Source organism: Phocoena phocoena, chromosome 2, assembly GCF_963924675.1.
Source record: "Phocoena phocoena chromosome 2, mPhoPho1.1, whole genome shotgun sequence".
Classification (NCBI taxonomy): Eukaryota; Metazoa; Chordata; class Mammalia; order Artiodactyla; family Phocoenidae; genus Phocoena; species Phocoena phocoena.
In genome coordinates this window covers 98,548,653-98,575,509 of record NC_089220.1, presented here as the reverse complement: position 1 = coordinate 98,575,509, position 26,857 = coordinate 98,548,653, and the positions used below count along the sequence as shown (strand labels likewise).

At 39.8% G+C, this 26,857-nt stretch overlaps 1 protein-coding gene across 2 annotated transcripts in view; it reads left to right on the top strand.

Annotated features, from left to right (window-relative positions):
* The window catches only part of RAB27A (RAB27A, member RAS oncogene family), a 73,725-nt gene extending 52,907 nt beyond the window's left edge, over positions 1 to 20,818 (top strand). The window contains exons 3-6 of one of the 2 annotated variants that reach the window (XM_065870976.1): positions 1,894 to 1,979; positions 3,953 to 4,056; positions 9,389 to 9,512; positions 18,484 to 20,818. In XM_065870976.1, the coding sequence (XP_065727048.1) occupies positions 1,894 to 1,979; positions 3,953 to 4,056; positions 9,389 to 9,512; positions 18,484 to 18,682 (513 nt within the window). In that variant the 3' untranslated portion in view covers positions 18,683 to 20,818. The remainder of the gene's footprint in view (positions 1 to 1,893; positions 1,980 to 3,952; positions 4,057 to 9,388; positions 9,513 to 18,483) is intronic. The other variant, XM_065870975.1, reaches the window with a different exon arrangement.
* Positions 20,819 to 26,857: the final 6,039 nt, after the last annotated feature.

Genomic DNA, 26,857 nt, shown 5'->3' with positions numbered 1-26,857 from the left:
GTGGCACGCAGGCCCAGCTGCTCCACAGCATGTGAGATCCTCCTGGATCAGGGCTCGAACCCATATTCCCTGCAATGGCAGGTGGATTCCCAACCACTGTGCCACCAGGGAATTCCCTCTCTTCACTTTTATTCATTCTTTTTTTTTCTTTTGTGAGTAGACTAGGTGATCTCAATTGAGCTATCTTTAGATTCAGTGATTATTTCTTCTGCCAGTTCAAATCTCCTCTTGAGCCCCTCTAGTGAATATTGCACTTCAGTTACAATTTTTAACTCCAGAATGTCTGTTTACTACTTTTTATAGTATCTATCTCTTTATTGACATTCTCTATTCAGTGAGGCATTATTCTCATACTTTCCTTTGATTCCTTAGACATGATTTCCTTTAGTTCTTTGAACATATTTATAATAGCTGATTTAAAGTCTTGTAAGTTCAACATCTGAGCTTCCTTAGGAGTGGTTTCTTTTGGTTGCTTTATCTGTGTGTGTGTTCCTATTTCTTTGTGTGTCTTATAAATTTTGTTGAGAGCTGAACATTTAAATTGATAGAATGTAGCAACTCTGGAAATCAGATTCCTCCCCATTCCCAAGGGTTTCTTGTTTTTCCCCTTTATTTTTGTCATCACTGTTTGTATAGTGATGTTCTTGGGCTAATTCTGTGAAGTCTGTATTTCTTGTTACGTGCAGCTACTGAAGTCTCTGCTTAGTTAACTTAGTGGTCGGCTAATGAGTGGACAGAAAGTTTCTTAAATTCTTGAGCCAGTATATCTCTCAGCTTTCTCTGAGGGACTCTGTGTGTGTGTGTGCTGGGATGTTTGCTTAATACTCCTGCAGGCAGTTCACAACTCTGCCTTAGCCTTCACTTCTGCTTGAGAAGAGTCTCAAGGTCAGCCAAAGGTGAGAGATTAGGGCATTTTTAGGTCTTTCCTGGACATATGTACAACCATGTACATGAACCTGGCCTAGTAGGTTCCAAGGAATATTTTGAAACTTTTCAAATCTCTCTGTGGACATCTCATATCTTTAAGATTTTGGGTTAGATTAGGTCCAACTGGTCCTGCTGCCTTTGGTAGCTGTGATGTTAAATAATTGCTGCTGATTGCTTTCAATAAATGGTCTAAGGATAGGGTTTTCTCATAGAGCAAGTTAAGTCAGATAAAATAAAGACAAGACTTGGGAATGGAGCTTTACAGGCAGATTTCAGACACTACTCTGGGGATGAGACTTTTGGGGAACTCCAAACCTGTTCTGCCTCTCCTTCCTACAGTGGTTGCTGCACTGATGGTTTTCACAGCTACTGTAGTTGTGCGTCTGTTGGTTTTCAAGGCTACAGTGGAGCTGGGGAGGGGGAATGGGAATAGGACTAGTTAAAAAGGCACAAAATTTACAATTTTTTACTGATATTCAGCTGTTTTTCTTGAATAGGTGCTCCTTGGAATGTTGCAAGCCTTTGTTAATTTTAAGGGTTTGGAAAAAGTTGATTTTGACTATTTTTGCCAGTGTTTTTATTGCTTTGATGGAGGAAGAGATTTTCAGAGGCCCTTCCTATAAAATTATTTTAAGAGTACTTTTTAAAGATAGGATGGGGAGAAGGTAATATTTCCTGAAACTAGTGACCTGAGGGGACTTTGAGGAAAGGTAAGCTGATTATTATTTTTTAATACAAATTATGTATTACTTGTATATTTTGTAATATATTTATAAAGATATATAATGTACATACATCATTTAATACAAATTATTGTGTTACCCAAAGACGATTATTTGGAATAAAATACAAATAAGATTGTATTCCAGATGGGATTTCCTTTAGAAGTTTAGATGCTTAGGGGAGTTGTACTGAATAGAAAAGTGAGAAGAAGTTCTCTTTTTCTCTTTCATTTTTCCATTTTAGGTGTACAGAGCCAATGGACCAGATGGAGCCATTGGCAGAGGCCAGAGAATCCACCTGCAGTTATGGGACACAGCAGGGCAGGAGAGGTATGAGATCTTCAGTTACGTGCTCCTTACTGGAGGAAAGGGGAAAAACAGCTGCGCTCTTCACACAGTGACCTGAGCAGGAAAAGGCCAGCTGATTAGTTGATTTGCACCTGGATAAGACATGCTTCCAAATTAGCAGGAAATGTATCAGTCTGAGCTGATAATGGTGGCTTTATTTCATACAAGGTCAAAGGAAAAATGAATCCTTTTCAAAATGGACCCTTTTACTTATGGACTTCTTTCTTTTTCTCCCACCCTTTTTTTAGACCTGTATACTTTTCTCCGTTTGCTTTTGCTGTTTACTCAACCACAAAGAAAGCTGTAGAGTTGTATGCATTATTCTTACCTGATTGTTGAAACCTAGTAGAAAATCTCATTGGAATTAATTTATATAGTCAGAGGTTGCTTGACAAAAATGTCACATGAAATCTTCATATGAAGTTACTTTTTAAAAATTGCAGTATAGATGATTTACAGTGTTGTGTTAATTTCTGCTGTATGGTAAAGTGATTCAGCTATACAAATATATACATCCTCTTTTATGTTCTTTTCCATTATGGTTTATCACAGGATATTGAATATAGTTCTCTGTGCTATATAATAGAACCTTGTTGTTTATAATAGTTTGCATCTGCTAATCCCAAACTCCCAATTCATCCCTCCCCCACCCCTCTCCCCCCTTGTCAACCACAAGTCTGTTTGAAGTTGCTTTTAGTTAGCTATAGCTATGTTATCTCTCACAATTTCCTTGAAGGATTTTGTTTGTTTAACTTTTTATCATGGGAAACTCCGAGTATATGCAGAAATAGAGAGGAGAGTACAGTGAACTCAGGTACTAATTCCCTGGTTTCAACAGCCATCAAGTTGTGGCCCATCGTACTTCACGTATATTCCTCACCTTTTCTCACCACCCCCACCGCCCAATTATTTTGAAGCAAATCCCAAATTATTTCATTCATAACTATTTTGGTACGTATCTCTGAAAGATAAGTACTCTTTTTGTAAAAACATGGATTAGAGATATTTGAGGAAACGGATTAGATGAGCAGATTAGAGCGGATTAGATGACAGATTCATCATCAATTAGAGCAGATTAGATGACAGATTCATACCAGTATTTTCTTCCCTGGAGCCTATGCCTGTCAGTTGCAGGCTTTGCATAAAAGCAAAATAAGAGAAAACCTGCTACTAGAGAGAGAGAGGAGAGAGCAGGATAAATCCTTGGTGGAAAGAGTACCAAGAAAGGGGAGACTGTGGCATAAGAGATTTCTTTAGAGACTGAACATTAAAAGGTCATGGAACACATTGTGATGTTCAATCAAGTCAAGCTTTCACAGGACAAAGAAGACAAACACAGCAAGCACCATTGCTTTTGGCCTATTGAACTCTTAATTGTACAATAAATTCTTGGCTGAGACTAAGGCATCACGAGCTAGTTCTTGTCATCCCTGTCCAGCAGGCTGGGTTTTTAAATCACATGGCCTATTATTAACACATAAACTTTTATCAGTTAGATAAATAACTGTAATATACATGTTTGGAATATCATCATCTAACTCATTTAAAATTTTTTAAAAGTTTACACAGATGGTCTTTATTTTAAAAGAAAATGGCACGTTTAACTTTGGATAATTGTTGGCATTTTCGAAAGTCTAGATTTGTTTTCACATATTCTTTCTTGCTCTAGATAACTATTTACTATATTTTGTATGCTATCCAGTATCATTGATTATGTACATAATTTTACACTGTTGAAATTATCTATTAATGTAATACAGTAAATCTTGCACAAATAAGATTTATGCGTGTATGATGTGCACATATAATGTGAAGTTACTAGAAACAGCGGCATGTTATTAAACATCTAACTTGTTTTTGATGAACTATTGTAAGAGGCTGAGGGTACTGCTGGTGCCTTTATCTCTCAAGGGTGGGGCCATGGTTTAGGTGACCAATCTGCTTTCTGTTCCCAGGTTCCGCAGCTTGACAACCGCATTCTTCAGAGATGCTATGGGGTTTCTTCTGCTTTTTGATCTGACAAATGAGCAAAGTTTCCTCAGTGTCAGAAACTGGATAAGTAAGTGTTAATAGTCTCCCTGCCTCTTGCTTCCCACTCCCTGCAATAAAATCCCTTTTATATTCTACCTCTTTTGTAAGTTGTTCTGTAAGAGCTCCTAGTGCTGTTTAAGATGCTGTTTAAAGGAGCAAGGCTCTTAGTTTAGGGGTGAAGATAACTGAAATACTCTGCTTTCCCTAGTCATGCTCACTTTCATTTGTTGAGTGCATCCTGCACTCTAGATACAAGGAGTGCTTTCTGTGTAATCTCTTCATCAGTCTTTTCCACAAAGGGGACTCTCATCTGCATTTTATAGATGAGGAAATAGAAGCCTAGAGAAGTGCTATCAGGTATTTTACCATCCCAGGGTTTAAAACATATATTACATTGACCCTTTTGAAAACTTAATGGACCCTACCCCTGGCTCCATGTCTCTTCTGTATTTAGAGGCCCCTTTCTACTTTTAGGGCCAGAGCATTTACCAGGAGGAGCCCGTCATAGAAACGTCTAGAACTGCATTGGCCAGAGTGGTCCCCAGCACAATATATATGAACCTGCATTTTGGCTCTTCGGAGACAGCCTAATCTCTTACATGATTGGTTATAGTAGCCATTTAAAATCCTGCTACTTGACCAAATGTATCATTTTCTTGCCTTGCAAATGTACATTTTCCTCTGTTGGCTGTATTAGTGTTACCTTAGAGAATCTATTGAGAGGGCTGTGATGTTAAATTCTTAACATCCAAATCTTTAAAGCGAAAACACTTACTTCGAAACACCCACTACTTAAGAATTTGGAGTTTTTGTATTATGAAAGGGTAATGGGCTGTGGTTTTTATAGTAGAAAACCTTATTTTAGAAAATGAGGGACCTCCCTGGTGGTGCAGTGGTTAAGAATCCGCCTGCCAATGCAGGTGACACAGGTTCATGCCCTGGTCCAGGAAGATCCCACAGGCCGCGGAGCACCTAAGCCCTTGCACCACAACTACTGAGCCCACACGCCACACTACTGAAGCCCGTGAGCCTAGAGCCCATGTTCCACAACAAAAGAAGCCACCACAATGAGAAGCCTGTGCACCACAACAAAGAGTAGCCCCCGCTCGCCGCAACTAGAGAAAGCCCGCGCGCAGCAACAAAGACCAAACACAGCCAAAAATAAACAATTTTTAAACATTGAAAAAAAGAGAGTTTTTAAATAAGTAATTTATTAGTGCCTTGTGGTTTTCAAAGCATTTTCACCTAGTTTGTGTCTGATCCCCACGTGCCCCCTGTGAGCAGATGCAGGGAGGTGGTGTGTCCTAATTTTAGGATGAAGATGCTGAGCCTCACAGAGTAACAGACGTGTCCAATGACATGGAGCTTTTGGCTTTTGATTCAGTGGCCTTTTTTTCCCCTTGATTCAGTGGCCCTTTATGTTCTTTCTCGACTAAGTTGATCACTAAGAGTTGAAGAGCTATTTAATACTTTAAATATAGGTTCCCCAATTTAGTCATGCTTACTGGGCTTCACTTCGTTAAATGCCTGCCTGAGTCACACACCCTTACAATTGAAGGGTGGTGGCTATTTCTAATCTCTTATCCTCGCTCATCATTCTCTCCTCTGCATCATCGGAACAAATTCTGGGGCTTTCTTAAGTCAAGCACTTTATAAGGATTGTTGTTAGAGATGGGCTCATAGAATCTTAGCATCGAAAGAGCATCAACCCACCTATTTTTCACTGGCAGAAACTGAAACTCTGGAGAAGATAAATCTTGTCCATTTGGGCTTTATGGCTAGTTAGATGAAGAACAAAATCATGTGAAATTATGTGTATGTATGTATTATTTTATGTTTTCCTTATAGTGTAAAAGAATTCTTTTTGCCCAGTTAGGTAAAGAAAACATGCATATTGGAGATTTCGCATCTTCAATGGAAAGTATTCTCCTCCCTCCAGCCCCGTTTTTAAAAAAATGGTATAAGGTTCAGTGTCAGAGGTGGTAATAGCAAATCTTAATTAGGAATAAAAATTTGTTAATTATCTATACATTTTATTTTTCCTCTTCCTGTTAGTATTTTGACTATTAGAGGGATCATTCATTTCTTCTTTTTTTTTGGTCAAATTAAAAAAAAATATATATATATATATACACACTAATGGTGATAGAAGAACAGAGGCAGTGTTGCATTGAGCAGGTAGCTGAGTCCTGGGCGCTGAAGGCCCAGGGGGAGGAAGCAGGTCTGCCCCCTCCCTTTGCTTCTCCAGAGCTGCATTGCAGTCCCTTCTCCCTTGACCCAAGATCTGTCCATGCCCTCTTGGGCAAGGGGTAAGAGTCCCAAGGTGATCCCTGCTGAGTTTAGGAGAGTGAATAGAGAGCTGTGTCCTCTGGGCCTGAATTTGAAATCTGAGAGGAATCAGATAGGTTTTATCACTCACCTGTCTTTCTGGAGCTTGTAGGAGGAGGCAGTCATGCCCACAGGCAGCGTGTTTTGTAGGGAAACTCTAAAGCAGCCTATATTTCTAAACTTTTCTTCTGTAGCCTCACATAAATGGGACAGGAGCCCAGCAGGTATATTTTTAACGTATTTTTGCCTTTATATTTTTATTCCTGTTATTCCCTCTGTCTGAAAAGCCCTCCTCACACCCACACCCATTTCCTTAAAAAGTTGAGTTTTACTTTTTCTTTAAAATATAGCAAAATATGGCCTCCATGAAATTTTCTGTGACAACTTTGTTGGATTAAATTTTTTCTTTCCTCTTAACTCCTGTTACCTTTTGTACTACTTACAGGGTCCGTATCACATACCACCTCTAGTTGTAGTTATTTATGTATGTGCTTTTTTCCTTAGTGAGATTTTTTTAAAAGAATTAATCAATTTACTAAAAAAATTTTTTTTATTTGGCTGTGCCGGGTCTTAGTTGAGGCATGTAGGATCTTTAGTTGCAGAATGCGAACTCTTAGTTGCGGCATGTGGGATCTATTTTCCCTGACCAGGGATCGAACCCGGGCCCATTGCATTGGGAGCACAGAGTCTTTAGCCACTGGACCACCAGGGACATCCCTAATTTACCTTTTTTTCTTTTGTGGCTGTGTTGGGTCCTCATTACTGCGCACGGGCTTTCTCTAGTTGCGGTGAGTGGGGGCTACTCTTCGTTGCAGTGCATGGGCTTCTCATTGCGGTGGCTTCTCTTGTTGCGGAGCACAGACTCTAGGCACACAGGCTTCAGTAGTTGCAGCACGTGGGCCCCAGTACACGGGCTTCAGTAGTTACAGTGCCTGGGCTCAGTAGTTGTGGCACGCGGGCTCAGTAGTTGTGGCACACAGGCTTAGTTGCTCCACAGCATGTGGGATCTTACTGGACCAGGGATTGAACCCACGGTAAGTAATTCACAGATTTTCTAGAAAAGTTGGGAAAAAAGAAAAAAAAATTATCAATTATTGTACTTCCCAGACTCCTCATAGTAAATACTATTAAACATTACTACTGGTAATACACAGCAGCTCTAAATTCTTTATTATATTAATTTAATGATTGTCAAGTGCAAGCATGCATCCAGATCCCCCCAGAGGGCTTGTTAAAACACAGATTCCAGGCCTGAAACCCAGCCTTCCTGATTCAGTAGATCTGGGGTGGTACCTGAGAATTTGCATTTCTAACAAGTTCCCAGGTGATGGTTAGGCTGCTGGTCCATGGACCTTACCTGAAGAGTTGCTGAATTAACTCATTTAATCCTCACCTAAACCCTATGAAGTAAGTACCGTCATTATCACCATTTACAGATGGGGAAACTGAGGCACAGAGTGGCCGCATAACTTCCTCAAGGCCACACAGCTAGTAAATGGCAGAGCCAGGATTCAACCTTAGACACCCTGAGTCCTGAGTTCATGCTCATAACCATGACACTGAATAGACATGGTGTTAACAGAGCTCAGAGTCTCTCTGGAGACCAGAAAGGTTTCACAGTAGAGGTAACTGAGAGGCAAGTCTTAAAGGAAGGGTTGGGAGTCCCTGAAGGAAGGTTGTGTTTGGGTATTCAAGGGTGTGGGGACAGCATGTGTAACAGCCTGGAGGAAAGAAAGGTCTCGGCTCTTGTTGGAAATGGTACACAGTTTGGTCTTGCCTGTATAGGTCTCGTTTCCCCTAACTATCCCTTGAGGGCGAAGGTCAGTGCCCTGAATTCTACACCAAGTATCAGGCCTCCCTTATTGCTCAGTAAATACTTGCCGATTTGACTTTCTCATGGTAAGATATAGCGAACGTGACTTTATAATGAGGAACTAAAATGTCAACACTTTTCTGGTTAACCATGATAAAAAATAAATTAAGCCACACATTTTTGAGGAAGTCTTATTGTGCAAGTTTGGGTTGCTTTCATTTCATTGTGGAGTGTGATGAGGAAGAAATAAGGCTTTATTTTCCTTCTTGGGGAGATTAAGCTCTTTAGCTTAGTTGAAGTTCCCTTGATTTAACTGCTATTAAAAATTATTGCCGGGCTTCCCTGGTGGCGCAGTGGTTGAGAGTCCGCCTGCCGATGCAGGGGATACAGGTTCGTGCCCCAGCTCGGGAAGATCCCACATGCCGCGGAGCGGCTAGGCCCGTGAGCCGTGGCCACTGAGCCTGCGCGTCCGGAGCCTGTACTCCACAACGGTAGAGGCCTCAACAGTGAGAGGCCCACGTACTGCAAAAAAAAAAAAAAAAAAAAAAAAATTATTGCCTATTTACAGGTTTTCAGGTGAAAAGAAATAGCAGCTATGGAGTAAGAATTGTAGTCTCCTGCTTCTTGGTTCTGGTGACAGAATCATTTACTATTTATTCTGGGTTTTCTATCTTCATTTGATCCTATATTTTGTTTGTTTTAGATAAATTGATTCTGCCTTAGGATAATAGGAAAATGTGAAAAACATTTCAGACGGAAATAGGTTAGTTTATAGAAAGACAATTTGTTTTAAAATGTCATTGCTGTGGAGAGAAAATATATGAAAATCAGAGCTTTAAGATTAGCCATAAGCACTAGTAAATCCTCCAAGTGTTTTTTTTTTTTCAAATGGCCTTCATAAGAGAGACAGCTATGTTGTATGTGTATGCGCGCGCGTGTGTGTGTGTGTGTGTGTGTACATAACTTTTGGAGAGAGAACAAATTCTCCCATTCCTCTCCGATATAAATAAGCTGGGGTATGTGCATAAGGGTAGGATTAGTTTTACATCTCTGCCCTATCCATTTAGTTTTATAGCTTAGGGTCTTGGTGCTTTGAAAGAATTATATCAGTTCCTTATATCTGTATATCCATTTACAGTTTCAAAGCACTTTTGCATGTATTCTCCACTGATCATAGACTTACATTACTTACCTATAATAAATTTTCTTATATTAATAGGCCAGCTACAAATGCATGCATATTGTGAAAACCCAGATATAGTGTTATGTGGAAATAAGAGTGATCTGGAAGACCAAAGAGTAGTAAAAGAGGAAGAGGCCAGAGGACTTGCGGAGAAGTATGGGTGAGTATTTTTGTGGAGGAATCTACAGAGCAAGTTTCCAATACAAACATTTGCATATGAATGGATAACAAAAAGGGCAAAAGCAAAAAATTGAAACACTGAGATGTAGCCCTTGGGGGGAGGTGTCAAATACCTACTTTGCATATTAATATTATATGATATGGGAACCATAGCCACAGCAGTGGGCGAGGACCCTCATTCAGCGCTTCAGTACCGTTTTTCTCAATCTCTTGGTGTTTGAAGAAAGCTTTGAGGTCAAATGCCCTAACTATGTAAGGCCTCCTTTCCAAGATGCAGGTAAGAGACACCCAGGATAAGGAAATTCTCTATATTCAGCGAGGAAATTTCAAAGCCAGTTCCTATGCTGCTGTAGAGAGCTCCCGCAGACAAGAAGGCCTTATTGGCTTTGGAATACCTGTGCTGGGAGAGGACTGTGAAGATCCCCTTTGGTTTAAGCTGTGTTTTTGTGCTGGAGAATCAACTAAATACTGTCTTCCTCCTTTAGCTCAGGGAATAGGTTCGTAGTAGCAGCAGCATTAACTGGACATGAGAGAAGGGGTCAGCCGCTGCTAATTAAGGTGTCTGGGGCACGTCTACAAAACAATTCGTGCTTTACTTTCTTTCTGCCTCTCATATAATGAGAATGCAAATGTGTATGTATTAATTACCCTTAATATAAGTGGGAGGCAGCAAGTAGGGTAGAGAAGGAAGGGGAGAGAGAGAGAGAGAGAGAGGGAGAGAGAGAGAGAGAGAGAGAGAGAGAGAGGGAGGGAGAGAGAGATAAAGAGATAGGCAGGCTGTGTGTAGGGGCGTTACCAGGCTGGCGGCCTCTGTTGTTAGACAAGCCCGAGGAGACCAGAGGAGGCCCTTGCCCCTTTCCTTGTGTGACCCCTGCTTTGTTCTTCCTTGGGCTGATTGAGTTCGGAAAGCACTCAAGGATGGGGTTCACACCGGGGGTGGTGGGGGGGAGTGGAAGGCCCGGTGGGAAGGAGCCAGAGTTTGGAGAGCTTTGAACACCAGGTAAGAAGAGTGGACTTGATCTCCTGGGACACAGGAAGTTGCCGAAAGCCTTCAAACGTGGAGGGCTGTTATGAGTACTTTCCCAGGTCAGTCTGGGGATGGCGAGTGGGGTGAAGTGGAGAGCTGTTGGGCAGCCTTTGTAAAGTGTTGCTTTGTGTCTGACTCTGGAGCCCACAGGGCAGGCAGTCAGAGGGGAAGATGGATTTGAAGTGGCGGAGAGCCAGAACCAGCTGGGACCCGTAATGATGGTCTGAAACTTGTATCAGTTCTTATGGCTTCTGACCTGGATGGTGTGGGTGTCCTACAGAAGCCAAGACCCTTTGCCACAGAGTTAAACACACACACCTGGCCCAGGAGTTGGAGAAGCTGAAGGAGGATCTAGGGGAAGGTGGAAAGGGGGCAGGTCTGGTCACTGGTCTGTGCCAACGAGATGAGCTAGTGGAGAAGCGTCGTTGTATGAGCAGAACGGCTGCTCCTTCACTTCCGCCCTCTGCATCCCCCCCGCTGCATCTCTCTGTGGTCCACCCTGACTGGGAAGGGAATTCTGGGAAGTATTGTTCAATCTAGCCAAGCTGACAGATTGCAAAGCCACCACAGGTGGGGAGTGGGGGCCGGACACTGGTATCTTTTAAAAGCTCTCCGTGTGATTTTTGTGAGCAGAGGTTGAGAACCTCTGACGGAGGTGATTCTGAAATGGAGGCTGACAGAGCCCTGCAGGCGATTCTGATCACCTGATATGTCCCCTCCTCTCATGAGAGGCACTTTGTGTAAAGTAGTGGAAGGAAAGAGGGAGGGATCAAATATCATGGAGGATTCTGAAGTGTTGAAGCTGGGCGCTGTGTTGCAAGGGGGTGAGGAGGAAGTAAGTGATGAAGCAAAGGAAACTGTGGACCATGCTTTTGAGAAGTGTGTTTGCAAAGACCAAAAAAAAAAAAAAAAAAATAGGGCAGCTAGGGGAGTTAGCTGGATCAAACAAGCACATTCTCAAGCTTTGTTGGGGAGTCTGGATTGATTTCTTACCCCTCTGGCCTTCTTCAGCCTTTTGCTTGTTTCCTCTGGGCAGGTTCTTAGGATTCCGTCTCCTGCCTGGTATGAAAGAGCCTGGCGTTGCTTTCTGACTATATGGGGGATCTGGGGATAACAGGGATTGTCTTCCCTCTGTGCCCAGGTTGGAAGATCTGGGGAGTATTTCATAAGAGGGACTCGATGTAAAGTTTCTGAGCTGAGTTAAAATAAGGAGAGGAGAGATTAGCAGATAAGATAATTGAAATTATTGAAGAATGGAAAGGGGTGGAAACGGACATCCCTCAGGATTCAGGAAGCATAAAATAGAGTTCTGTAGGCTGTTTGGCAGTTTAAGAGGAAGGTGTAAAGGGGAAATTTGGTTCACGTGCATTTCACAAATTTGAACATATAAGTTTAATGATTATTTTCACAGACATCTTTTTTTCATTTTTAATAATCGTAATATTTTCATTGGTTGCACATGCACTAGAGGACTATGTTGGTTCGTCCATCTACATGCTAACACTCAGAAACCGGTAGTTTATGGCATACCTTCATATCTTTTGTATGTTGTCTGATAAATTTGCATTTTTTGTTACTATGGTATTGCCTTCTCTCCTCAGTTCATAAAAATGGGTCATTGGTTCACAGGTGGTTCTCTGAAATATACATGCATTTGGAGAGTGAAGGACTATGTCTCAGAAAAACTTTGCAAACCTAATAAAAACATGTCACAATGCAAATATGGAACATAAATCTGTGTCTGCTGGGACAAGTAAATCTGAGAATGAGGGCTTCATGCAGCAGCCCAAAGTAGAAAGGGTGAATTGGATGCATGACGATGAATATTCAAAAAATTATTTTTAGTAGACTAAGAATCCCTTCACCCCTAATTACCTTTTTTTTTTTTTTTTTTTTTTGCTATAAAACGTGGTTAAATTGTAATGTGAAGCTCTTAGGTCACTTCCTAACACAACAAAGCGATGTGCCCCGTAAAGCAGTCACGTTTTTTAGAACAACTACAAAATAATGCTTTCTAGTATGTAATATTGAATAATATTGTCAATGAAATCGGAGAAGAGAGCAAAACAGGGTTATTCAAATTTGTACTTCTGCCAGTCAAAAAACTATTATAGTTAACACTGTTGCTGAAATACTTTTAAAAATAGCTACAAAGTCAGTGACAAATATATTAAAAGAGAAAGCAGAATGCAACATGGACAACATTCGTCTTTTAGATGATACTGTTGGATCTCAGACTTTAGTGTGCTCCAGCTTCACCTGAACGCTGTCCCACTCAGTTTCTCATTTAGTAGGTCTGGGACGAAGCCCCACATTTTACATTTCTAGCTGATTCCTAGATGCTTCTGCTGTTAGTGATTGAGGATAACACTTTGAGAACCACCTGTGTAGATGTCAAGTTACTATGAGCTGTGCATGCTGGCAGATATTTTCCTTGACAGCAGACCTGGACAAAATCATTATGCACAGAATATGAAACAGGTGTCTACTTGTGCCATGCTTGGAGAAGGGAAATGCGCTCAATGACTTAACATCGGAAAATCCATGCTAAATGCAGGAGGATTTTTTTCTCTTGCACAGTTAATGACATCAGACTGATGACATAATTGATGTCATAATTGATACAGACTGGGCAGGGACACTGGGATTGGTACCAAAGGAGCACCAGCCACAACTGGGTAGGAAAGGACTTTATTGTGAGTGGAAATGGTTGCATCTAAGCATCCTTCTACCCTCTTTATTCACAGAAGATAGTTGGTGGTCAATATAAGCCTTTTGTTTTTGATTCAGGGTCGGGGGGAATAGAGATTATGAATATGATGAAAGTATGATAATTGAAAGTATGTATTTCACATGTGCTGTGCAAAGAAAGAGTCAGCAAATTTTAAAAAAATGAGATATCATTATATATAACATTGTATTCGTTTTAGGTATACAACTTAACGATTTGATTTATGTATATATTGTGATATGATCACCACAGTAAGTTTAGTTAACATCCATCACCACATGTAGTTACAATTTTATTTTCCTTTTTTTTTTTTTCTGGCCATGCCTGGTAGCATGTGGGACCTTAGTTCCCAGACCAGGGGTGGAACCCGTGCCCCCTGCAGTGGAAGTGCAGAGTCTTAACCACTGGACCACCAGGAAAGTCCCATGTAGTTACAATTTTGTTTTCTTGCGATGAGAGCTTTTAAGATCTATTCTTAGGGGCAGCAAATATAAGACAACATTTTCCCCCCATTGGAGACTGCTGGCTAGTGCTGAGAAGGGTGCTGAAGAGTTTCTTGAATAAAGGATGTGTTAAAAACATTGATTTACAACATTAGTAATATGAGTACAGACCATTTCTGGGATTTCAAGTGGCTTAGCACAGCAAACTGCTGTCAGTGTCTTATCTAGTCTGAATAGTTTTTTATTCTTTGAAAATTTGTGGACATCCAACCCTTATTCCAGAAATAAATTAATGCCGTATCATTGGGCACATTTTAAAACCACACACATAAGCTGCAACTAAACGGATAAGGCTGATTTCCAGAGCCCCAAAGAACTCAGTAGGAGGACCTGAATTTCATTTGGGCACAATCTCCCAGGCTGAAACAGTTTATACACTCACTCTTTCCTGTAAATGCTTGTTCATTTACCAGCCAACAGGCCATGAAGAGTAGTGAGACTCACTTCTTACTTTAGTGAAAAATATCTTCCTAATTTCTGGATCCACACGTGAGCCAAATATCTAGAACCATTGGACAGAATCACCAGATACACTTGCTTTCATTCCTGGGATCTAAGATCTTCTCGTGTTGTAGAAATAAGTCATGGAAAAGAAAACATCTAAAAATGTGGGTCCTAACCTATGACGTGAGCTGGATATAGGTGTCTCGGTGAAAAGCTGCAAGTGATAATGCCCACCCTAATTTTCGTTTTGCTCATTATTTTTTAATTTAAAAATTTGTGATTTATCGATTTATTAAAAGCACATCAAAATTTGTGTTCTGCATGTGTTCCAAAATGTCAGTAAGTGCTCGTTTACAGATATCAATTAGCTGTACATGATTTTTTCAAACGTTTGGCGGGACTGCTCCCTAGTCATGCTGCTCTAGCACCACCATGTGGCGAGAAGGAACAACACACCTGTCTCCATGCTTAAAAGGGGGACAATTGATCCTCTTGAATTTAAGCTAAGATTACTAAATTTTTGCCTAGAAAGTTTTAGGAAAAGCAGAATATTATTTTTAGAGAAGAAGAGAACCCCATTAGATGAACACTGATTGAGCACTTGCGGATGCTAGGCTTGTGTTAAACCCTTTACGTGTATTATCTTATTGCCTCCTTATCAAGACCCCACGAAGCACTGTTACACCTCTTTACAGACGCGGAGAACTGTTCAGATAAAGTAGCCCGAATGCCTTCTAAAAGTGAGCATCAGGAAGATATGGACGTAAAAATATGACTGACTCCATCCGCTAGACTTCCTATGCCCTTAGGACAAGCTGAGCAAGTCCAATTTTCAAATGTGAGCACAAGGCACATTTCTGTGTCTGGGGCATCATTTTATGCTGGAACAGAAGTCTTAGTTCAGGGTCTTCGATGTGCATCTCATCTAGTTTGCTTTTCGTCTGGCAGCTCAAAGAACTGAGAGTAGAGAGGAGTGATCTCTAGCATTCATTTATTCCTATAGAAACGAAAACCATGTCGCCCCAATTGCTCAGAAGATTCTGAATGATTAGTCCAAAGATTTTAAGTCTGTTAACCTGACTCCTGGTCACATCACCTGAAGATTCACAAATGGCCAGTAAATATATTTTTAGTTTGTTACTAGAATTTGAATTATAACTCTAAACTACATCTCATTAATACCGTACCTCTTTTCATATGAGTGACTTAAAAATGTACACCTTCACTCATATACCCTGAAATTGTACCAATTAAATATTTGCTGAAGTTAGTAAATAGAGAATAGCTCATAGTTCTGCTAGAGGCACCAGTCATTTATACTTCAGTATTGATCAGTAAAGCAAGATCCATTTTCTCTCAGCATTTAGTGATGATCACTTGGGGGCAGTAAGGAACCTCTTATGGTTTGACAGGGACTGGACCTCGAGACAAATGCTTTGAAGCATGAAACATTTTGGCTAGGACAGATCTGAGTGAGCCATCTCTGACGTAGGGAAGCATGGCTCAGTTTACCAGAATTTAGGGCAGGATTGTATATCAGCTACATTGTGGATTAAATCAATGCTTATGGGCTAATCTGGAAATTTAATGTTTATAATCTTGCTGAGGTCTCTTGGAGCTATGATTTTCCATGATTCAGTGACATTGTTTCTATGTGTCCTAAGTTTTAAACAACAAAATTAAAAACAAACTTTTGTAACCTAACCCATTACTGCGTTGGAAATAAGAAATGTTTATCAATGACACATTTGTCAGAAATTGCGCATTTCTAAGTGCTTGAAATGTTAACTCATTTAATCCTTAATAGGAAGATACTGATATTATCTAGTTTTATGGATAAGGCAACTGAGGCACAGATGTTAATAGCTTGCCAGGGCTACACAGTCGGTAAGGAGTCGTACTAGGATTTGAATCCCGGCAGGCTGGCTCCAGAGGTTATGGCTCTTAACTATTCTCCAAACTGTCTGTAACTTCAATGCATAGGTTTTATTATTTTTTAAAAAGTATTTTCAACTGTGCTTTCTCATTTATGCCTTAAAAATTGTTGTGAGGTAATTACCAGGAGCTGAGATGGAAGAAACTGTGGAAAGTAGAAATAGCTTAATGGAGATCCTGTTGAGGGATTCATTGAGGCTGAGGACTCTATAGCTGGAAAGATACTTTTAATTGACTTTGAGGAAATTTTAAAAGTAAGATGTACACTATTATGACTAGTATTTACAAGAAAGTTTACTGCTCAGCTACTTTTTTATTTTTGTATTTCCAATTTCAGCCCATTATTCTCTGAGGGAGAGATGAGTTTTTCAGTTGCTTTTCCATTAAACAATAGCTTTCTGAATGGTGATAGAATGATCAAGCCTTCTCCTTAAGTATAAGAAATGTTCTGCAGATATTAAATGATTCTTCATGGGTACAATTGAGAAAGAGCACGATGGAGAAAATCTAAGTATTTAAATTTTGAGAATTCTTAATCTAAAATTCAGCTCATGTAAAAATGGCAGCATTACAAAATGTCCCCAGGACTTAGCTCAATAACATAGGAACTTGATAAATAAGTATTTATTCAGTCCCTACAAAGAATGTCTTCTTCAAACTTGGTAAAGAAATACTGCATGTGACCAGGGGGATGGGAAAGATGTATTACCTTCATTTTGTGGCTAAGGCACCAGATGAAGATGTAGGGAAAAAAGACTGACAGTAACCAAAGAGATATCCAGGCAAAAGGTTTAAAAACTACTGAGATGATGTAATTTGCCCAGTGGACCCTTCTCTGATTAAGATATTTTAGAGTCAGCATATGAAGGGCTATGAACATGGTCATGGTAGAATCAGTGGAGCAAGCATGTCCTTCAGAACTCACAGATAGGTAGATAAATCCTCAAATGAAGTGATGGTTCCTCAACCGGTTTTTAAGAGCTATACTCAGACGGGAGAGGATTGTAGAGTCCAGTTGCAAGGCCTGTTACCTCCCATAGGAAGCGAGTAGATAATAAGGCAACATCTTGAGGAAATCATAATGGACAAACAGCCTTCCATCCCTACACATGTGCCCCTAATGTGCTTCTTGGTGACACAGGAAGCAGAACAGTTGTGAAAAGATCTGTAAAAGTAGTAAGAAGGTTAAAACAAATCTGTAAAAGCTCTCCTGTGGAAGCTGCTCCTAGCCAGGAAATGATGAAAGAATAACTAAAGTTGTAATCAGAGTCATTGATGTAGTGTTAACATGCTATGAGAAGACAGGAAAACAAAGACATTCTTCAGGAAAAGTATTATAATAGAGTTGGATGTTAAAGTCTCTATAAATGTAAGGAATATTTTACTGAATTCAATTGCAGGGCTCCCAGAGGTGCCAAAACAACTTTCTTTTGTAGATTTTACATCTAAGAGCATTTTTGGTCAGATTCCTTACTAAGTGGTGGGAATGAAATCAACAGTTTGAAGAAAATACAAATTTATCACTATTTTCATGAGAGGAAGAACTTGGCAGGTGATTGATTAATCCCCTTGCAAAGACTGACTCTGAGTATGAAAGGTGACCACCATGACAAGACTGACGTCTTAAGAATATGTGAAAAGTAGCCTTACAGTTTTGAAATGATGCTTTGTGAGTTACTAAAAAATTACACCTAACCTCGGGTCCTGGGATAACAAAACAAACATGCTTAAGATTGATAATACCTGAGGAACTCTGAAGTGCTGTGGAATTCAGAACGTCTTCAAGTGTGTGGTCCAGGAACACAGCCTGGAGCTGACAAGTGGCAAAGCCTTTGACAAATACAGCCAGGGACCTCTGAAGTCTCTCTTATATCAGCTTCCCCCACCGCCCCCCGTATGTATCAAGTGAAACAGAGTTTTCTGTTTTGGAAATCCTCATGCAAGTATGCATATTTGGAACCAGTGGAGCCAATGGTTTAAGTTGGTTACACTAGAATCAAACAGCTGTGGATTCAAATCCTGGCTCCGCTACTTTCTAGCATAATGAAACTGGGCACGTTGCTTTATCTTTCTGAGCTGCGGTTTAATCATCTGTTAAATGGGAGTAAACACTTCCAGAAGTTTTACGTCTGTTAGGAATGCAGTGTCAATTATTTTATTTTTCGCTTTTTAATGTAGCCTGTGTGGCAAAATGCTTTTGTTGTCTTGTATATTTGTATTCTTCCGATTTTTTAAGTTGAATTATCAAGAGCAAAAAGGTCACTGTCCTTTCCCTCCACATGTTTTTACCCGAGTTGTCACTGTCTTCCAGAATCCCCTACTTTGAAACTAGCGCTGCCAATGGGACAAACATAAACCAAGCGATTGAGGTGCTCCTGGACCTGATAATGAAGCGAATGGAACGGTGTGTGGACAAGTCCTGGATTCCCGAAGGCGTGGTGCGATCCAACGGTCACACCTCTGCAGATCAGTTGAATGAAGAAAAGGAAAAGGGGTCATGTGGCTGTTGAAGAGTCCAGCGAGCTACACAGTAATTCAGGTGGCCCACGTCTGTGACCTTCTCTACGGTGATACACGCACGGCACAGGGAGAAATTAACGGGCATTGTGTACAAACTGCTTCTCACCATCCCAGTTAGACCTATCAGTAGAGCATCCAGTTTTAAAATTACTTTGCTGCAGCTTTGTAAATATTTCTTTAAGATTCAGCCTGAGAGTTAGGAGAAATATTTCACATAGCCAAAAGTGCCTTATAAAACCTTAGCCCATGGCAGTAGATCATTCAAGTAGTCAGGATTTTGTAGCCACAGAACAGTGCATTTATTATGTAGAATGACTGAAGATACTGTCACCTGCCTTACCATAGAGAGGCCTGGAGTCTCACATTCAAGATCTTAGACGTAATATCAGTGTTTAATCCAAATTTAAAGACCCTTACTTGCACCATAGGGGACCTTCTAAAATGCCATCTAAACCATTTGAATGTTAAATGAGAATATACACAAATGATGGTTCAATGTCTTTGAGTATTAATTTATGTAAGCATTCTCTTTAAAATGAAATAGGGCAAATTATTGCCCGTACCTACAGACCTTGGATAAACTGGATCGAGAAATTATATGCTCACTGTGACTGTTGCTGGTGGGAAAGGGCTTGGGGGTGAGGCGTGGGGTGGCTTAATGTTGTATAAGCAGCTGAAGGGGGACTTCTGGCTCCCTGCTAAATTCCCGTTGCTCTGAAGGGTTGATTGAAGGGCCAGGGAGCTAGATTTTTATGGCTTTCGTTCACTGTGATCTGTGCATTTATACTTGGCCTGTGTGCTGGCCCCATCTGAACATAGCTGGTGCTTATGCCGAAGTTATTTGTGATAAGTAAACATTTAGCTTCTTTTCCTTCATATTTATAATGTTGGTCTGGCATCTTCAGGCTGCAGTTTCAATTAGCTTGTGAACGACTCACCTTGTTTTCACCCTCGGTCTCTATATTGTTGATCTTTGCAACTTGTTTTGCTTTTACATTGGTGGAATTGAAGGAATTATCTTATAATTACATAAAATATCTGTTTACTATTTGGTGGAAGATGGATGTTTGTGTTTAAGCAGTTACATTTGTACTCTAGCTCAGTATAAGAAAAATGGAGTGTTCTGTAGCCTGTAGTTTTCCTTGAGATCATGGGCATTTACTGTACTTGCTGGGTCTTTCCAAGGTCATGTACTCTCCCACATTGCCAAAGTGTCTTTTTACCAAATTAAAGGTGGTTTCAAAATATGCTTCATGGCAGTTGCTTATAAAAATCAAAGGGGAAAATTCTTGTTTATTAAATTAGTTTAAGTAAAGTAGATTAAAATTTCCAAAGAGCTTAATGGCTATTTAGGAAGAAACACCCACCACTCATTATAATTTAAATAAAGAATAAAAATGAATGTATTTTGTGGTGGCAAATGTTTGGCATAACAGTAATTAGAAAAATACAGCTATGATGGAAAGTATTTACTTTTATGATGATTTTCAAACGGCTTTTTGTTGAGCATCTGTCCTGGGGTTTTTTTGCCACTGCCCTCCCACCATCCCCTTAAGAAACTCAGCTGTGTTTACTAAGATCTTATATATTTCTATCCTTGAAATGAGGACCTTTTTAAATACTAAGGAGTCATTGAGTCCTATGCATTTGAATTGTGTATCCTGGTGAGAAAAAGATACAGACATTTCAAGGGCAGGGTCATCCTCACAGGCAGTGCCTTCTAAAGTTGCCGTAAGACTTAAGTGTGGAGTAAATAATAATTTTATAGCTACATATCAGGGAACATTTTATATGATTCATTTGTATAGTTAACAAGAAGACAATATCAGTATGTTCCTATTTAGGAACCAACTGAGAAGTTAGCTACAGATTCCATCGGCCTTAAACATAATACGCAATTAAACATATACATGACATTGGCACATGCAAGAGCCATCTTTAATTATTGACGTAAATAACCTGTATCCTCTTTGGAAAGCATTTGTTTAAATTTATATTGAAGTACCAATATAAATTTTTGTGTGCGTCAATGTATTTTCCTATTGACAGGCTTCTGTAAAAGTGAAGTGTATCTTCAGTGAACTGTGTGCCAATTAAGCTTATAATAAAAAAGTGGTTTAATCTGTCAAGTTTGGATGTGAACATAACTTCATTTCCCATCACAATAAAGTTTCAACCAGAAGTCATCATGCTAAAGGAAACCACATTCAGAGACACAAATTCCATTAGGTGCGTGATGAGGGACCAGCCAAGACAACATATATTCTGGAGAAGATAATTCAAATATGTTATCCTCGAACATTTATGGAGCATCTACAGTGCAGGAAGTGTTGTACTAGCTGTCCTCAGGTGAACAAAGCAAGGATGGTAAGGGCGTGAAGTAAGACTGGGACTGAGAGATGGGTGCAAGAGGCATTGGGAGTGGTGTAGTACTTGACTGGATGAGGAGGGAATAAATATGTGGGGAAATGGACACTCTTACCTTATTTCCTACCACCACTGTTCACCCCACTTACTCCTCCACAGGCATACGGGCCTCCCTGGAGCGGCCAAGTATGTTCCTGCCTTAGGAATATTTGCTGTTCCCTCTACCTGGAACGCTAGTCTTCCATATATCTGCACGGCTCCCTCTCCCATCCGTTAAGACAGTTCAAATGTCACGTTGTCCAAAAGGACTTTACTGATCACCTTATATAAAATAGCAGTCGGGCTTCCCTGGTGGCGCAGTGGTTGGGAGTCCGCCTGCCGATGCAGGGGACACGGGTTCGTGCCCCGGTCCGGGAAGATCCCACGTGCCGCGGAGCGGCTGGGCCCGTGAGCCATGGCCGCTGAGCCTGCGCGTCCGGAGTCTATGCTCCACAACGGGAGAGGCCGCAACAGCGAGAGGCCCGCGTACCGCAAAAAAATAAAATATCAGTCACTCCCCCTCATGGCCCCAACCAGATTGTCACCTGCTGCCTTGTTATCCTGCTCTGTTTCTGTACATGTCACTTATCACCACTCAATATATTTGTATGTTTGTCTCCATCCACTAAGATATAAGCTCCATGAGGACAGGGACTTGGGAAGTTTTCTTCAAAATTGTGTTGCCACTACCTGGAAAAGGCCTGGTATACAGTAGGTACTCAGATGGTTATTGGTGGACTGAATAAAGGACTTAAGATGCAGCAGGGGTCAAGTGAAAGAGTTTTCTAAACAGGAGTCACTATTAATGTTCAAAGACAGAAATAGAATTTGAAAGTAACCACTTCAAAAATGTTTAGAAATGCTCTCATATAATAAATCCATATTGGTTTATTATGAGAAATTAGGAAATCTGAGAAGTATGTTCTGGTGTTTTGAAGTTGATGTCAAGATAGCTAATAATCTATTGAAGAAATGTTCAATGAGGACTTTTTGGCCGCTCCACGTTGCATGCAGGATCTCAGTTCCCTGACCAGGGATCGGAACGCGTGCCCCCCACAGTGGAAACACAGAGTCCTAACCACTGTACCGCCAGGGAATTCCCAATAAGGAGTTTTTTTTTTTTTTTTTTATTGAACTGTTGTTGATTTACAATATGTGTTAGCAAAGTAATTCTTTGCTAACATTATGCATACATTATATATGTATAATATACATATGTATATTTTTCAGATTCTCTCCCATTAGAGGTTATTACAAGATACTGAATATAGTTCCCCGTGCTATATAGTAGGTCCTCGTTGTTTATTTTATATATAGTAGTGTGTATCTGTTAATCACATACTCCTAATTTATTCCTCCTCCCTCCTTTCCCCTTTGGTAACCATAAGTTTGTTTTCTATGTCTGTGAGTCTGTTTCTGTTTTACAAATCAGTTCACTTGTGTTATTGTTTAGATTCCATATTTAAGTCATATAGTATTTGTCTGCCTGGCTTACTTCCCTTAGTATGATAAGCTCTAGGTCCATCCATGTTGCTGCAAATGGCATTATTTCTTTCTTTTTTATGGCTGAGTAATATTCTATCGTATATATATTACCACATCTTCTTTATCCATTTATCTGTCAGTGGAGACTTAGGTTGCTTCCATGTCTTTGCTACTGTAAGTAGTGCTGCAATGAACAGTGGAGTGCAAGTATCTTTTTGAATTAGAGTTTTTGTCTTTTCTGGATATATGCCCAGGAGTGGGATTGCTGGGTCATATGGTAGCTCTATTTTTAGTTTTTAAAGGAGCCTCCATACTGTTCTCCATAGTGGCTGCACTAATTTACATTGCCACCAACAGTGTAGGAGGGTTTTTTTTCTCCACACCCTCTCCAGCATTTGTTATTTGTAGACTTTTTGATGATGGCCATTCTGACTGGTGTGAGGTGATAACTCACTGTAGTTCTGATTTTCACTTCTCTAATAATTAGTGATGTTGAGCATCTTTTTATGTGACTGTTGGCCATCTATATGTTTTCTTTAGATAAATGTCTCTTCTGATCTTCTGCCCATTTTTGAATTGGGTTGTTTGGGTTTTTTGATACTGAGTTGTAGGAGCTGTCTGTATATTTTAGAAATTAATCCCTTGCTGGTCACATCATTTACAAATATTTTCTCCCATTCTGTAGATTGTCTTTTCATTTTGTTTATGGTTCCTTTTGCTGTGCAAAAGCCTGTAAGTTTGATTAGGTCCCATTTGTTTATTTTTGCACACTAAAGAATGTTTTGCTTGGCTTTTTATAAGCTGGAAAACTCTATATGGTATTTCCAGGTCTTCTATTTTTGGCAATATGGGTGAGTATAGAACTGGAAAACTCTCCCAATATAAAACACTTTGATAATGCTGGATAAAATATAATGAACATTTTTTTAATGACCTCTTGATCTCTTAAGAAAGTAAGGGAAATACCCTGAGACCATCCCTCTTTTTCCACAAAACAGACAACAGCAGCAACATCAGCAACAACAATGGCAGCAACAGAGGGAACTTACAACAAACTGATACTGAGTGTGGTTTGCTTTTGGTTTGGTTTTTTCCAGCATCCGTAATCTAGGTGCTTGGTTTTAATGGCTACATGCCATCATGGGAGAAAGCTTTGGATCTGTTGGAGGTAGGATACTGGGGTGGAGGGCCCCTACCTCCAAACACACACAAAGCCAGGGCCTGGTCTATGTCTTAATCTTCCCTGAGCATTTATAACCATAAGTATGCTTTTACACAGGCTTGAGGTTCAAGTTTACATTAGCCCCCCTTTCTGGGAATGTCTAAGCCAAAAAATGAACATAAACTAACATAAAGTGATTTGTGGTTGGTAATACCTCTGGATTTCTTGGGAGAAGCAAAGTAAAATCTCTTCAGAGAAAACATTTTCACCCAGAACTTACAGGATTTTTACAGAAAACACCCTGCTAAGAGTGAGCTCATTATTTAAAATGAAAACCCATTCCTTCCTCACCCCCTTCAGCCCCAAACATGAGCAAGGGCCAGTGAACCAAAATCCAGCAATGTGGCACTTAAGAACTTCAGATAATATAGTTATCAGATGGAGACCATAAAGTAAAGATGTTTAAAATGCTTACAAACATAAAAGGAATGGAAACATCTGGGAAAAGAAGACTTTATTAAAGATACAAGACTGGTTTGAATTTTAGAAAAAGACTTCCATATATGGAAAAATGTAGCTATTGATGTTCAAAATGGAATGGTCAGAAGTTAAATGGCAAGTTTGACAGGTGAAGAGAAAATTGGTGAACTAGAAGATAGACTGGAGGAAATTATACAGAATTCAGCAGACAGGGATAAGGTATGAGGGAGGTTAAGAGAGATAGAGGAAAGATTAAGGCTCCAACTTATGTCTAATAGGAATTCTAGAAGGAGAAATGGGAGGACATAGAGGAAGAGGAAATATATGAAAAGAAAATAGCTGAGAATTTTTCAGTAATGGTGACAGACATACACCTTCAGATTCAGGAATCATTAAGTCTCAAGCAAGCTAAACAAAAAGAAATAGTATTTCCAAGATTTCAGTTCAGTCTGTTGGACGTGAAATACATGTTTGTTGTTGTTGTTAACCCCTTCCTCTGTATTCCATTATAATAATTGGAAAGAAAAATATTTTCTAAGACTGGCTACTCACCTATTCAACCTAGAGCGAAGCACTGAGTATGCTCATAGGCTGAAGGGAACAGAGTCTCAAATGAAGCCTTAAGGTGTGGGATTAAGAACACAGATAAGGGATAGGGCCCCTGACACTGAAGGTAAGAAGTGAAGCTGGGTTATCATGTTGGTGAGAAAGGCAGGAGATTTCTTGTTGAAATAAAGGGATAAAACTGAGAGAGTTGGAAAGGAACTGTGTAAAGAGCTTGGCAAGACTGATGAGGCTCTTCTATAATTATTGAGGGGGATGAGAGAGGGAGGAGATCAAACAAAAGTAAAATAATTTTCAGTATCTTGGTTGCCAATGAAGTGTTGGGAAAACGTTTATTACTGAAATTTCTGATGTGTGCCTTTGTTATTAACATTGTTCTGGAATTGCATGTCAAGTGATTAGCAAAGAAAAATAAATGCAAGTATCAGATAAAAGGAAAACACATGTATTCACAGATTATAACTAGACAAACTGATTCTAAAGTTAAAGAAAAAACTTAAGGAATAGCTAGAGAAACAAGGAATAAGAAGGCCAAGGAAGGAAGAGGAGGACTGCTGGTAAACCCAGTTATTTAAAAAATTACAATAATTTAAACATTTTGGGACTGTCACATAAATAGATAAATCAGTTGAACAAAGTAGATAGACCCATGGAGAAGTGATATTTTGAATTAGTGGAGGAAGCAATGCCCTTATTCAACCTGTGGTACTGGGGGGAAAAAAATGCACTGGAATCCTATGTTATTATTTATACTTAAGCAAATTCCAGATTAGTTGAAAATTCAAATGTGAAAAATGATACTATAAAAATAATAGAGAAAAGTCTTTGAAAAACAATTTTGAAGAGGGAAATGCAGTTTCAAGCAAAACACCAAATCCAAAACCACAGAAGAAAAGATTAATTTGGATACATACAAATAAGACATTTCTGCACAGAGAAATGCTATAAGCAAAATTTAAAATATTGATAAATTGGGAAACAATTTCTGAAAGTTAGAGCAAAGCTCTAAATTTCTTAACATGTAAAATGCTGTTAAAAATCAACAACACAGTAGAAAACTGTGTGAAGGACATAAACAGGCAATTCACAGAAAAAAATAGATGTCAAACATTTGTAAAGATTCCTAACTCCATTCATAATCAAATAAATGCCAGTTAAAATAATAATAAAATTTTTAATCTCAGATTGGCGAAGATCACCTTCGACAAAGACGTCGTGAAGTAGGCATCTTATTTGTTCTTGTTGAGTGTTAATTGGTAAAACCTTTTGGAAGGCATTTAGTATTATCTACCAAATTTTAAGTGTTATAGGCCCAGCAACTCTATACCAATAAACTCTTTTGAAAAAAAAAATTAGTAAGGATGCTTATTATCTCCCAAAGATAGGAGACAAGATACGAAACAAATGTCCAAACACAGGCGACCAATTAAGATGATACCCTCCTACAATTGCGCTTATGTAACTATGGAAGAGAATGTGAAGTATTCACTGATAATAAAATGTGTATTGGATGCTTAATTACGTGCCAGGAACTGTTCTAGGTACTGGGAGTATAGCTGTAAACAAAACGACAAAAATCCTTGCCTTCATGGAGCTCACATCCCATTGAGGGGAGGCAGATAACAGCAAGATGCAGAAAAGGGTGAACAGGATGCTCATCAGTGTTATCAGGAAGAGCGAGTGGAGACACGTACACACAAATGTCTATGCACAGAAAACCTCTGGTAGGTAATAAAAGGAAGTGACTGCTACTGGAGAGGAGGACTGGAGGTCTGGGAGAGAACTTCAGTTTACTGTGAAGAAAAAAAATTTTTTTAACCACATATGTATATTAATTAAAAAGCGCGGAGGTGGGGGAGTAAAGGTGGAGACCACCACTACAAGTCTTTAAAACACTGCCGGTTAAGTCCTCCGAACCTGAGGCTCAGCTGCTTCGGTTGCAGCGCGTGGCGGGAACATCAGGCAAGTCGGCTTGGGACTGGAATCATGGGCGGGGCTCGGGCCGCAGAGAAATGAGTTCCTGGAGACGAGCCACGTGTGGAGAGCCGTCTTGGGAAGAGTACAAACC